The 15941-nt window shown below is 40.3% G+C and overlaps 1 protein-coding gene across 1 annotated transcript in view; it reads right to left on the minus strand.

Moving 5' to 3' along the window:
* Positions 1-15532, minus strand: part of LOC137262196 (sushi repeat-containing protein SRPX2-like) — a 28278-nt gene extending 12746 nt beyond the window's left edge. The window contains exon 1 of the mRNA XM_067799991.1: positions 15202-15532. Coding sequence (XP_067656092.1) covers positions 15202-15532 — 331 coding nt within the window. The remainder of the gene's footprint in view (positions 1-15201) is intronic.
* Positions 15533-15941: the final 409 nt, after the last annotated feature.

Genomic DNA, 15941 nt, shown 5'->3' on the forward strand with positions numbered 1-15941 from the left:
GGTCTGGAATGCTCTCCAGGATGTGGTGAATGTAGGGGAGTCAGCTGCAGCAACTCAATGCGTGTTGAAGATGACATCTAATATAATATTAGAGTCGCACGATGCATCACTATTGGCTTCATATCATCATGTGAGGTTTGTTTAAAAACATTTAATTCCGTTCACTAACTACATCCTGTCTTATCAAAGTTTATGTGACGTGACTGTACCTTCTGCATTTTCTGACAATGTTATTATACTGATTTACGTTCGGGTAATATTGTAAATACGGTAAATACTTACACACGTTTAGTTCATACTGTCTGGTGTTCAACATACACATAAAATGAAATGATGATTAGAAATCCCTCGGTAACAGACACATGGATCAACCTGCTGTTATATGTATACACAGAATTATGGTCTTGTTGCTTGTATTTATGTTAAATACGGTAAATTGGAAGTTTTATATTACAAGTGTGTGTGTGTATATATATAGATATATATATATATATATATATATATATATATATATATATATATATATATATATATATATATATATATATATATATCACAAATAGGCTGTGCACTTAAATTTAATTTCAGTGACAAATGCCCTTTTTCGTGACAAATCTCTGTATAGTGTGCTCATTCAATCGTCTTGTGACGAACAAACATGCACGTGCGTTTTGGCGGGAAAAATGCAATTTTCGTTCATTATACAGTCCTATACTTTTTGTATCTTAAAATACACATTATATGGATTACAAAACAGAAGAGTCAGCTTTTATTGCAATTTGTTCTAGGTTGAGCTGTATATGAGCTAGGATGACTGGACTATTTTAGCAAAAGAAAGTACTATGATATAAAGTTCCGGTGAAGCCTTGGTAACATACCAATACCCGTATCAGAATCTACCATGTATGGGGATGTAGTCTTTACAAGTAACTTCCAACGAAACCTAGAAGTGAAAAATATTGTCAGAAAGCAAGACATAGTGTAAACTCACTTAGATCTATTGGACTGAACGATTCTGGCCTACACCCAATCACTTGTGTTAAGATATGGCTCAGGACGATCTTTAAAACTAGTCTCTATGGCTGTAAAGTACCCTCAAACCATGTACATATTTAGTGGCCTATATTTCCCAGTGAGCCCAATCACGAACCGAAACTTTCCAATCTGTGACCTTTGATAAGCCGGTAAATTCCTATCTTGTACCATCTTTCTGTGTCACTGGTATTATTTTTGGGGGGTTGGCGAAAACAACCTTGGCTATCGTGCCATTTACAAGCAATCAAAACAGACGTAGTACTGAGAAATATCTATGTATAATTAACGTTAATGTGATATTGTGATATTTAGAGGCAGTGTTTGGTATTTATAAGCAAACCCATTTCCATGCGTCTTATTTTAATGTCGAACATTTTGATGAATGAATATTTCATGAAGGCAATTCTGCTGAGCGGAATATGAGGGCTTGCTATAAAATGTAGTAAAATTGTGCTTTTAGAGAAATATAACCTGGAAACGTCCACTGAATTATCTATGAAGATATATTGCTTGTAGATGATGGTTCGGCGAGGACGACCGAAACACCCACCTCCGCTACACACATCGGTCATGCGCTAAAAACAATCTATCGTAAAGCAATAAAATCAAACATGTAAACCACTCATACTTTTCTAAAGGCCACTTTCAGAAGTAAAACTGTTTCCACTGTGATTGTATATCGCCATATATCACACAGATGGTAATATATGGCCGTCGTGTTCAGGAAAGATAATCAGATATGCTTAAAGTAAGATCAATTTATGAAAGTGTAATTCATGTTAACAGACACACGATCAGCTGTATGACTGGCACCCGTGAACAGCCACCTCCTCGTGTTGGGTGCTGGGTAACGCTCAGAGCTGTTCAAACCCCCCTTTGGTCCCGGGTCAACTTGGTCCATAGCACCCCATTGCTGGTCGCAAGGAGCGACCGAACTGGGCAACCTGTTTGCCGCGGGTTGTGTCCCGTGTCGGTGGAAGACGGCAGTCTGGCAGTATGAGTCTGAACCATGTTGCTCAACGCACCACTTTGGCCCTTACTTCACCTAGACGGGTGGTAGAATCGGCCCCATTCTATCAATCGGCTGGTCACGCCAAGCCCTGTGTATCGACTTGTATGTCATTGCACAAATTTAATTTGAAAATGTTTTACTTTTGGACTGGTACGTTTGTTCATATCAAATGTCAATGATTTGCAATATGATGTTTTGCCCTTTGCCTAGGGTCTTATGCCAGAAGGCGGTGGCTCATGGGCCAATCTGGTGGATTAGCTATTTATAACTCTTCTGCTGGAGTATATCATCCGAGTATCCTTGGTGCTGCAAGTTGGAGACCCACTTGTTTTTAGCATTGTCCTTGTGATACTCCGTGGTGGGTGGGGAGCTCGGATGATGAACCTTAAAACACGAACTATGGCTTACGAAACCTCTATCACCAAGAAAAAAACGACCTCTTGACACGGATCCTGATGTTAATGAACAAAGACCGTCCACATCTATTGACTATTGGCCACGTTTTATAGTACTTGAGACTGTTGACAAGACTCCTTTGAAGCTGAACCCTTTTGCTGTTTCAAAAGGCATACAAGGCAAAGCAGGAGATGTTAAAAACGTGAGACGTTTGCGTACAGGTTCACTCTTATTGAATGTAGTAAGAGACAACAGGCAAATAACCTCCTCTCAACTAAATCTTTTGTCGGCATTCCCGTATCAGTCTCTGCCCATCGAACGCTTAACACCAGCAAAGGCATAGTAAGAGACCGAGGCTGCCTTTAGCTGATATGCTGGAAATTGATATTGCCTCAGAGATGAAGGAACAAGGTGTGTTGTATGTAAAACGTTTCGCAACCCGCAAACACAATGACAGACCCCCCCTAAGTACTTGAAGTAATTACAGCAAATTTGAAGGAATTGCATCTCAAATGTAAACAAACGCAGCCCACTCGCGAAACAATTGCAGCGATATCGGTAGTTTAGCTGTAATAACAGAAACACATCGTCCCTATCGGAAGCAATATCGGTAATACTGGAAACACGATCGGCCATCTTCGGAGATTTTTCGGTCGCGAGCGGAAACTCACGCAGCAAAACATGGCGTCGTTGGAAGAACAACCCGTCGTGGTGAGTTTTGTTTTTAGTTCCTACTGTTACAATTTTATACTTATCTATCTTTCACCACCCGTGTTGAATGTTTTTAGGTATGAGGTGTTGTCGTGGCAATAGCATATGTTTTTAGGAAAAGATTGTCACTGCAGAAGAGTGTCACAAGTCATGCCCCTGGAGGTTGTTTACATCTGAACATCGAAGTCGTGCCGATGATTACGAACGTGCGCCAGATATAACATAATTTTTTTGTAAAATGTGTTTAAATTTGTCAATTGCACTTCATAGGAAGAAAAAGTTTGGCTCATAAACTTCTTCATGGCACACGTTCATGATGTTCGTAATCATCGGCACGACTTCGATGTTCAGATGTAAACAACCTCCAGGGTCCACAACTACGAATACTAAAGGTAAACTATTAGAAGTCTTCTGTTCGGACAACGATTTATGCTTATATAATGACGGTTCTAACACATATTTACACCCTGGTACAGGGACCTATTCTGCTCTCGACTTGTCACTCACAAATTAAGAACTACTAAATGAATTTGAATGGTCAGTCCACGATGATCTCTGTGGAAGTGACCATTTTGATACTATACTAAAATCTGTAACTCCATCTGATGTTCCTCCGTCTTCAAGGCGGAATTTTAAAAAGGCTAACTGGGCTTTACATGAAACAATGTGTGCTGCAAAACTTAAGCCTGAACGTTTTATTGACGTTCCTGATGCTATTAAATGCTTTTCTGATGAACTGAATTCCATAGCTGACGAGTGTATACCAAATTCCTCTGCAGTTCCACATATTCGAAAACCATTGTTCAACGATGACTGCAAACAAGCTAGGAAGGCAAGGGAAAAAAGCAGAACATTATTTCCATCGCCATCCTATGGTGCGTAATTTAAATAAATTTTAAATTTTAAATGCTAAAGTGCGGCGTACTTTTAAACAGAACAAACGCCACTCTTGGCAAAATTATGTGTCCGAAATTAATTCTCGGACACTCATGTCCAAGGTATGGACCATGATCCAGAGAATCAATGGTAAAGGTACTAAATCTACTGTCCATCATCTTAAACATGGAGATCAATTGCTTACTGATAAATCTGATATTGCTAATAAACTGGGTGAAACTCTCGCTAAACACTCTTCCTCTTCGAATTATGTACCTGAATGCCAGCAGTATCAAAAACAACAGGAAAAGAAACCTATTAATTTCAATTCTGATAATGGGGAAGATTATAATGAAACCTTTTCTATTCATGAACTCCATACTGCTCTTGATCAAGCTAATGACACTGCTACACGAGCTGATAACATCCATTATCAACTCCTGAAGCACTTACCAGAATCCTGCCTAGAAACTCTTCTAAATATGTTTGATGATATTTGGACATCGGGTAACTTTCCTCCCTCATGGCGTGACGCCATAGTAGTACCAATACCTGGACGTATCCGTCCAATTATCGACCTATTTCACTAACTAGCTGTGTGACCATGGAACGCATGATAAATAATCAACTTGTTTGGTACTTGGAAACAAACAAACTCAATCAATGATCAATGATATACAATGTGGTTTCCGTAAATACAGAAGTACAGTCGATCACTTAGTGCGTTTGGAATCATTTGTGAAAAATGCGCTGATGAATAAACAACATGCTGTGTCTATCTTTTTTGATCTTGATAAAGTATATGACACAGACTAGAAATACGGCGAGATTTACATGATTTCGGCTTGCGAGGTCGTTTGCCTCAATTCATAGCCAACTTTTTAAATACATTGTTTAACCTCGTTGGCGGTGAATCAACATTGTTTAACCTCGTTGGCGGTGAATCAACATTCTTTGATAGTCATTAATTAATTAACAAAAGAAACACATCGTGTTTAAAAGCTTGACTGATACACAGATCTTCAGTTCGCTCTCGTCGCTATGGCAGGTAAACGTAAAGCTATCACCTTTGACACAAAGCTTCAGATAATCCAGGCTGTAGAATCAGGAGTAAGATCGAAGACAAACATCGCTCTCGACTTTGGCATTGCGAAATCAACACTCAGTTCCATTATTAAGAATCACGACTTGTTGAAATTGTTGTGATTGTTAAACATGTTCTAGATAATGTATTTGAACAATGAAATCAGAATTTTAATGTCAATGTACAAGAATAAAAATATGTAGCCCATGTATATACGTGTCTCTTCATCTCTATAAGCCAATATGGCGGTCAAACGTGAATAACGAACAACGGATACAGCGAACTAAATCCCTTGGTCCCTTGGAGTTCGTTATATCCGTGTTCTGCTGTAACAGACAATTTCAAGTCTGGTCATTACAGTCAGGATCAGGGTGTCCCACAAGGCAGTATTTTGTCTGTCACACTCTTTAGTATCAAGATAAATAGTTTATCGAAAGATTAAATGATTCAATTTATGGTTCGTTATTTGTGGATGATTTTAATACTTCTTGCCGTGGTAAAAATATGCATACTATTGAGCGGCAGTTGCAGTTGTGTTTAAACAAAATAAATAAATGGTCCCTTGAAAACGGCTTTAAATTTTCTAAATCGAAAACTAATTGCATAATTTTTGTCGTAAATACAAACCACATAAAGACCCTGAACTATCTCTAGATGGCACTCCCATTAAAGTTGTCAAGGAGGTCAAGTTTTTGGGATTAATTTTTGACTCACACCTAATGTTGCTGCCTCATAATAAATCTCTGAAAACTGAATGCCTGAAAGCACTTAATTTGTTGAAAGTGGTATCAAATTCTCAATGGGGAGGTGATCAAGCCACCCTCCTCCATCTATATCGATCACTTGTCCGTTCTAAACTTGATTATGGCTCCATCGTCTATGGTGGAGCCTGCAACATCAACTTAAAATTATTAGATTCTGTTCACCATCAAGGTCTAAGACTTTGTCTTGGTTCCTTTAGAACCTCTCCTGTTGACAGTCTATATGTTGAAGCCGATGAACCATCTCTTACCCAACGCCGTATAAAATTATCTTTACAATATGTAACAAATCTATACTCTAATGAACCTAACCCTGCACAATCTACGAGGACTTGTACAACAAAAAGTCTTCTCTTGTTCCACCTCTCGGACACAGAATTAAACCCTTTCTTTCTTCGACCGGCATTGAACTGGAAAACATAGCTCCTTCCCGTCTTCTTTCTTCTCCTCCTTGGCAGTTGGTTAGGCCACAAGTCGACCTAACATTAACTTCATTAAAATCAGATACTTATGAATTACAATATAAACAAGAATATAATCAATTAAAAAGTAAATATTGCAATTAAAAATCAGATGGGTCTAAGGACGGTGGTGCAGTAGCTTGTGCCACTGTCATTGGATCCAGAACAATATCTTCTAGAATTCCAGATTTTTATAGCAGAGGCCAACGCCACATTAACAGCTCTCAAATATATTCAAAGACACTCGAAGCCTAAACAATATATAATCTATTCAGACTCTCTTTCTTGTCTTCAGGCGGTTAAAATATTTCTTGTAAACATCCACTTTTAATAGACATTATTGAACTGTATAATGATCTTGCTACTGGCCAACACGACATCGTCTTTTGCTGGTTACCAAGCCACGTGGGCATTTCTGGGAACAAGCTGGCTGACCTTGCAGCTAAACCAGCACTCAACAAATCTGTGACACCACTTCTTTTTCCATACACTGATTATAAAACTACCATTAGGTCTTACTTCCGTGATCTGATGCAGAAGAAGTGGGACACTCAAATAGATATCAACAAATTACATGAAATAAAACCCTACATTGGTTACACTTACTTGGGTTGTCAGTCCAGATTTGAGGAGGTCATCATGCGACGATGTCGTAATGGCCACACAAGATATACACATGAATATTTGCTTAAAGGTGACGATCCTCCATTTTGTATCCCCTGTGATGAACGAATCACAGTCAAGGATGTCTAGCTTGACTGAGTAGAATATTCCATCACAAGGGATAAATATTTTACATAACGAACTTTAAAGGATCTTTTTATAAATCATACTTCTCATTTAATTATTGTTTTTTTAAAAGAGTTAGATTTGTTGTCTGAGCTGTAAATAGATAAATATTTTACGAATGGAAGTTTCAATTAGTAACTGCGATTGTTAGTGGCAGTATCCTCAAGGGGGGTTAAACTACAGTACAATGATTGTCCTCCCGAGAGGGTATGTAAGTCCCATAACTTGCGAAGTAAATTAAACCTCTGCACTGTTTTACTCACAGCATATGTGTAGTTTTAATATATGGCTAGATATGACGAAATTGCTAACGGCTGAAGGGATGATGTAAATCCAGCTAGGGTCCATGCAGGTAGCAAAAGTATTGTAAGTCCCCATGGTCCCTAGTATGGTGGTCTACCTTCAGTTGTTGGCAGCCCGTTTTTATTTTGTAGTGTGCTCACTGTTTTAGATATCATTACTAGTTTTAAATGAATGTCTGTGATACATTAGTGGTTTTGCTGTTTTTTTTGTCAACAGTTTTTAGATTGTTTCAAGTATTATTGATGTATATCATGTTTTCTTGTATTGTTCTCGTCACGATATGGCTGCGATATTGCCGATGTGACGATAAATATTAACCCCCTAACCCACTCACTGTATGACTTGGGCTACATTTGATAATGTGTGTGTGCTGGGATTGTGTTTTTTTTTTAACTTGTGCCAAAGCAGTCGTATAGGGCGCCGCAATTAGCTGACGTGTGTCTCAAGCTGTACGCCCGAAAGATATCCGTGAGTTCGAATCCCTGTGCGCCTTGCCTGGTAGTGGGTTTCACCAGTGTGGTAAACTTTCAAGATGTGCATCACTTCAGCCGTTTTCAAATGGTGAATTCTGTTCACTGTTCACTCACCAACGCCCGTGGTTTTGCTTTGCACTAATGTAAAAGCATTACCACAAAATCGCTTTCTTCGGACGAGTATAAACCTATATTCGTTGTGTCCTACAGTGAAGCATAACCTTCCGCCCAACGACTAACCATACGTTGTTAAAGTTAAAGTACACAACTTTTCAAAGTGGTGTTAACTATTGCATCCGATCTCACTTGTTTCATAATCGCATTTGAGGCGGTGGCGTTAGTTAAAGCGTTCGCTCGTCACGTTGAAGACCCGGGTTCGATTCCCCATATGATATTGTTGGTATATTGCTAAAATCGGATGGATTGGATTGGGTCGCTGACATGTGTCATCGTATCCCATTTGTACAGATGTTCATGCTGTTGATCCCGGGATTGTCTGGTCCAGATTACAGACGGCTGGAATATTGTTGAGCGCGGCGTAATACTAAACTCACTCACGCTAAAAGCGGCGTAAATATACACTCACTCACCCATAACCCCTTTCACATTGTTACTGCAAGCAAAGGGCGAAAATGCCTGTTGCCAATAGTGCCTATTCAAGAGCGACGTCACAGCCACTATCAAGGAGGACGTGCACAAACAATACTTCGTACGTAGAGGTTATTGGATATATACACCATCAACCGATGCCCCACGGTATATTTCCGCACAAAATAGCAATGAAAAGCAACGTTATCATTGGTGTAAAAGTTGGTTTTGGTTCGAAAGTGCCATAATCATTTTGATATAATAAAGCGAAACTTAATTTCAAGTGCACGGTGTGAATTGTTTCAACACGGCCATATTCATCTTGAGACCCCTACATTCTATAACACATACACACACAGAGAGAGAGAGAGAGGGGGGGGGGGGAGGGGGGAGAGAGAGAAAGAGAACGAGAGAGAGACCGACAGACACAGAGAGCGAGACATACAGCTAGACAACAGACACGAGCATGCGCGCGCACACGCACACACACACACCACACTACCCTTCACATCATGATAGAGACATGGGTTTCAGGTTATTGTTATCCCTGGCAAAGCAAGTCCTGCTTAATCGATGTTGATATATACATATGGAAATTAATTAAGCAACACCAAATTCAAAGACACATAAAAACTTAACAAAGTTTAACGAAGTAATTTTGATGATTGATTATTCAATTTTGATGTATTGACATACAGCATGAGCTTTTCATGGGTTGATATGACGCGCGTGAAGCTTGCACAGCGCACGTGCATTGCTTTAACCTCAACTTTCGAAAAATGCACTTTTTCCCTGGGGTGTTTACAAGCGCAGGTTGTCGATTGCATTCGGTTTTTCATTCATTTCAATGTCATGGCACGTAGGAAATTATCAGAGGCCACTCGTTGGCAAATAATCGGCATGAGGAATGCTGGTATGTCTCTAAGACAAATCGGGACTCAAATCGGACGACATCATTCCATAATTTCAAAACTTTTGAAAAAATACCGGGCCACTAATGAAGTTAAAGACCTGCCTAGACCAGGAAGACCCAGGAAGACCACAGTCCGGGAGGACAGAGCTTTACTGAGACTTGTACGGCGCAGGTCCTTCGACTCGAGCTCTCGGTTGAGACAGGAGTGGCTTCCAGGGAGACCCATCTCGAACAGGACTGTTCGGAATCGTCTGAAAGCTGCAGGATACCGGGCAAGGAGGCCAATCAAGCGACCCAGACTGTCTCCAGCCCATAAGGCAGCCCGACTGGCCTGGTGTAATGACCGTTTGCACTGGAACATTGCCTCTTGGAGGAAGGTCCATTTCTCAGATGAGAGCCGGTTCTTGCTGCACATGGTGGACGGTCGTACTCGGGTCTGGAGGCAGAGGAACACAGCAATGGCTCCACGGAACATCCAGGAGACTGTGGCCTTTGGGGGAGGTTCCGTTATGGTATGGGGGTGCATTTCCATGAACTGCAAGTTGGATATCATTACCATCCGTGGCAACCTTAACGGTGTTCGTTACCAACAGGAGGTTCTTGACAGGGCTGTGGTACCTCATTTTGAGAACCATCCTCTGGCAACGAGACCCATATTTATGGACGACAATGCTAGACCTCACAGGGCGCATGCTGTAAATGATTTTTTGCGGCAAAATGCAATTGACAGAATTCCATGGCCTGCCATGAGCCCTGACCTCAACCCCATTGAACATTTGTGGGACTTTATTGGCCGTCGTGTGAGGCAGAGAGACCCACCAGTCCATAATCTCAACGAATTGACGGCTGCCCTGCATGAGGAGTGGAACAGGATCCCCCAGAATCAGATCCGGAGACTCATCCAAGGAATGAGGAGGCGTCTGGAATCGGTGGTGCGTGCGCAGGGAGGACACACTAGATATTGATGAAAGTCGGTGTGCAGACTCTCAGATGACTGTTCTTTCTTTCCATGTGACATTTGTGTTAATACACCTGACAACAACGTCTGTGGATGAATAGTAAATTGTGTCCATTTTTTCATGAATTTAAGACAGTTTTAAGAATTTGGATTTCGTTGCAATAAAGCAAAGTCTTGATACTTTTTCCCTTTAAGTTGTTTGTCAGAGATCGTCTGTTGAATAAAAAAGTGTCAAACTATATCAACCCGGCATATTTTGATTGTCAGAACACTTCAAAGTTGCTCCAATAGAAAAAATTGGGGTGTTGCTTGATTAATTTCCAGGTGTATACTTTAAACATCAATGTTTCCTTACAAGGCAACTAATGACAGTGTTACTGATATTCAATCTGGACCCAATGCTGCGACAGGACAAACCAGCTTCATGCATACCAACAGTCTGCCATCTGGTATTTTCAGAAAGCCTGCGCCTCGGCATGTCCAAAAAAGTTCAATTTCAGCATTGTTCACTTATTGATGAGTCGGTAAGAGAACAATGAGAATACTTCATTTCACCTTTTTATACCCCTGGTCGCGTGTACCACGACAACTTTAGCATGAAAAGCATGCATTGGAGTCAGCACGTGCCTTTCATGCTAACTGCATGTGTATTTAGATGTAACTGGTTGACGTCTCTGTTTGGATCCCTTTTTGTTACAATCGACAATTATTTTGGTGGTGCGTTTTTAATGCTCATGTGTATACATGCAAAAATGCCATACACGGGTGTTAATAGATAAAAAATACATGCTCTTACGCATGCGTGTGTGGTCACGGCAGATGTTTATTTAGCGAATGTCTCTGCAAACGCAGGAATTTTACCGTTGTAAAAATCAGAGAGCACCGTGTTTGCATATGGACGGTCCATTGTCAATAAAGGTAGTCTCATGATTCACAAACATCAGTTTCTCAGGCAGTTCGCATTCATAATGTTTTGTTAAAGGGTCAGTGAATCACTGCTGTAAACAGACAATATAGTTCCAACAGGAACTTGATTTCCTCAATGACTACCCCAGTCAAGGGCTATTATTTAAATACCGACATTGCGATTTTATAAAAATATCAAATACAGTACTTGAACAAAGTCCATTCTGACTCATGTGCCAATAACAATGGCGACCACACGTTTGTTTGTGAGAGGGAAATCTTCATGCCTGGCCCTTTGTCACTGCCATAGTAATACCGCTTTTTCCACTGCCCTTTTCCTGCCAATAAACCCACCGAAAGCGATATATGTTATTTTCTCAACACTCTGTACCTGCACTCAAACGTCTAAAACATTCACGACGCCATTATAAAACCTCAAACAATAATTGCCAGTTTCTGTTTCCATGGCAACCGAACTAGTCAGTATTGTGGAATGCAGCCGCCTACACGAAACCAAAAAATCTAGAATTAATCACAATAAATCGTGGATGTGATATTCACTATCATCATTGTAATATGTACTTTTTTAAAAAAAAAAACGCCAGTACAAATACCCACTACTACGATAACCACGATAATCCCACCTTAACTAATTCAATACGGTTCATCATCCAAAGAATATTGACACAGGCGATAAATGATGTTTTATAATAAAATAAAATAAATAAAAACAATATTTCACTCGCAAATATGAGTCTTTTTAGTTAAATATACCACTCGTGCACACAGCACTCAGATCCACTCGGTATCTTTCGACCTATTCCTTGTGGAAGAGTGTAAAAATGGTGACAGAAATGACTGTTGTCCTCTGCATGCTTTTGTTGATCTGGGACATAATTAGCCTACATTGACACCATCAAAGTAGGAACCTATTTTTACTTGAAGACAATACCAAATCATTTTGAACCTAATATGGTGTGCCTTGTTAAAAAAATGTTCGCGAAACTATGTCCAATATAGAGTACATCTCTTGCTGGCCGAACATCGCTTGTACGTATTGTTACGGTTAATAATTTGCCGTGACAAAAGGGACAACAAATCCCCTATGAACCAGCGAAATGTAACACTGACAAGTCTAAAATATTCAATAATGTGTGTTGAAAAAAGGGGACAATACAATGATTCACAATAGAGGTTTCAAGTACAATTCAGATGAGTCAAATCTAAAGTAATGGGTCACAAATATAATATCAGCTCACCAGAGTCTTGGTTGTCAGTGAAACAGTTATACTAAATGTTTTTCTTGAATGTAGGTCGAACGTCGACGAAGAGACAGACAGATGTAGGTGTGTCGAATGCACCAGTAAAAGACCGAGTATAAGTCCGTGTGTGTGTGTCCCGTCAACACAACACCCGGCATTATATATACAGTCACAGATTCTTGAACGTTCGAGCACTGTACCACCACATCGCCATTAACGTAGAACTTTCTCGTGCGCCCTCGTTTTTACCAACAGTCAGAACACATACTCATATTCAGAAGAGTGCCTAAAGGGAAGCAACTAGAAGCGCTACCTTAAAAGGTGCCCCGCTAAAATATTATTGCCGTGATACGAAATGTGACCCACAATAACTATCACTGAAAACTCTAAACATTGTAACCCAATAGTTACTATCACTTAATCAGTAATAATGGAAATAACAGAAAACACACTCTCATAACAGTATCATTATCATTAGCATCCACACATCTCGTTTGAATTACCACAGAATATACGGCATGTACCATTTTATTAGAACTTTGACAAGCCAAGTCACGCCATTTCCTCACCCTGGACCGAGATTCTGGAATAGCACGGTGCCATCTATCTGGTTCAGACCGATTGCACCCCGATATATTTTGTTCATATTATTCCTAATAGTTCTCTCTTCGTGCCAAACCCAATACCTTCTGTTCATATAATTTCTAATAGTTTTCTGTCCATACCAAATCTAATAACGCTGTTCATATAATATCTAACAACCCTGTGTTCACACCAAACCCAATGCCTTCTGTTCCTGTAATTTCTAATAGTTTTCTGTTCATACCAAATCTAATAGCACTGTTCATATAATATCTTACAGCTCCCTGTTCATACCAAACCCAATAGCTCTCTGTTTACATAATTTCTAACAACCCTCTGCTCAAACCAGACCTAATAGCCCTATGTCCATACCAAGCCCATTGTACTCTGTTCATATAATTTCTAACAACCCTCTGCACATACCAAACCTAATAGCTTTCTATTAATACCAAATCCAGTACCTTCTGTTTATGTGGTTTCTAAAAGCTTTATGTTCATACCAAGTCCAGTACCTTCTGTTCCTCTTATGCCTAATAACCTTCTGTTCATATTTTGCCCAGTAACGTTTTTGTGCATTCAATCAATACAACCTGTTCATCACAGGTGGGGCATCGCTTTAAAGGCCGAGTAAGGAACCTACAACTGCAGGTTCGAAGTCCAAACCAGGATTATCCAAACCAGTGTTTCTCCAACGTGGCAACTGTATCAGCGTAAAACTAAACTCACCCAATCATACAATCATAATATCAGAATACTAGAAACAATCATGAATGATTAATCACTTGTCAGATTGAAATCACTGATAAGAACATACATTATACAGAGGATGACGCTATGAAGAAAAAGTAAAGAAATAGGAAGTAATATGTAATCAAACCTGAGAAACAAAATGTATTTCACCAGTGACTTGCCGAAAAGAAAATGGAGATGTTTGCATATATTTAGAATGCTGATTTTGTGGAAGATGTATGTGGATTATGGCTATTATCGGGTAGTCCGTAAACGTAATGAGGAGAGAAAAGCACTCTCTCACACCGTCTAAGCTTGATGCGGGTGGGGACGAATTGATAATTGTCTCAGACCACGAAAGCCTGATATGGGAGGAAACCTCAAACTGATGCTGGCCTCAGACCACGAAAGCCTGATGTGGGTGGGGGCGAACTGATACCTGTCTCAGACCGCCTAAGCTTGATGTGGGTGGGGACGAATTGATACCGGTCTCAGACCACAAAAGCTTTGTGCGGGAGGAAACCCCGAACTGATACCGGTCTCAGTCCATGTAAGCTTGATGTTGAGGGAAAGCCCGAATTGATACCGATCTAAGACCACGAAAGCTTGATGTTGAAGGAAAGTCCGAATTGATACCGGTCTCAGACCATGTAAGCTTGATGTTGAGGGAAGGTCTGAACTGATACCGGTCTCAGACCATGTAAGCTTGATGTTGAAGGAAGGCCCGAACTGATACCGGTCTCAGACCATGTAAGCTTAGTTTCACAGGAAAGCTCGAACTGATGGTGGTCTCAGACGTCATACCAATCTTGTGAAATTTACTAGCATGGTTATGGTCCTGACAAATCAATAAACATAAGTGGTGATAGGAAATCATAACCACATGATAGAGTGTCCAACGTGTAACATTATATTAGCGTCTGAGAGGGGAACTGTTTCACTGCACAACCAGTGACGCATTCGTGGCTCTATCTCATGTGTGAACAAGGAAATACACAATTAAAGATATGACTGATCCTTGATCATCCGGACTATCATTTGCCTTCAGCTACCCATGCTTTCATATGAGACCCGTGCAGATCCGGTTTAGAATTGATCTTCAGTAGCCCATGCTTGTCGTGATAGACGACTAACTTGATCGGGTAGTCAGGCACGCTGACATAGTTCACACATGTCATCGTATTTTATTTGCATAAATCAACTGTTTGATCCAGTGTTCATAGAGCGTCATTCATAGACCCTAGCCATAAAGCTGGAATATTGCTGAGCGAGGGGTTAAACAACATTTAAGCAAACATAATTCAACCTTACTCAATGTGGTTTTCCTATTCATGGAACTATAGAACTTCTAATCCCACTTACCTTCATCACAGCAAACTCCCAACTTCCCGATAGGACAATCGCATCTTTTCCGTTGATCATTATACTTTCCAAATGTACAGTTTTCATTGCAGCGTATAGTTTGATGTGAATTCTGTCCAGCATCACAAGCTGAGTAGCCCTGACAGTCTGGTGTGTTACTTTTCCACACTGGTCTGTAGCGGATCTGATACCCGTAACACTGCTTGTTGCATTTCGACCATTCTGCCCAGTCTGCCCATTTACATTTACACGAATCCCAAGTCTCTGCCTTCTGACTCACACACAATGGAACAAAGACCATTAAAGTTAGTAGCAACTTCACAAAAGTCATTCCAAGATTCTTATCTTCTTAGACGAAGTCCTACTCCCTCCTTGGCAGAACGCACGTATGAATGGCTCTGAGATTATGTTTCTGTGGTTTAGGGACATGTGGTGTTCTGAATGTATAAAAAGGTAGACACAAAGCTCACGGTTCACGTGGGTAGAAATCAATAGAGTTAGCATCAGTTACTGTAATCGATATCTACCCGCGGGTTGACTGACGCACAACTGGTTTGGAAGACGCATTAGGCGCAGAGCGACTTAACATTGGAACACAGGCCTCTGGGAGTCAATTCTAAGGTACTCAGCTGGAGAAGGTTTAACTGTTAGAAACACGAAAGAGGTGAGTGTACACTGTTGAACGTTACATTCAGTAATTCCAAACATTTCAAAATCTTTCCAGATTTGAGTTGGTGTTT

Source organism: Haliotis asinina, chromosome 14 (genome assembly GCF_037392515.1).
Source record: "Haliotis asinina isolate JCU_RB_2024 chromosome 14, JCU_Hal_asi_v2, whole genome shotgun sequence".
Classification (NCBI taxonomy): Eukaryota; Metazoa; Mollusca; class Gastropoda; order Lepetellida; family Haliotidae; genus Haliotis; species Haliotis asinina.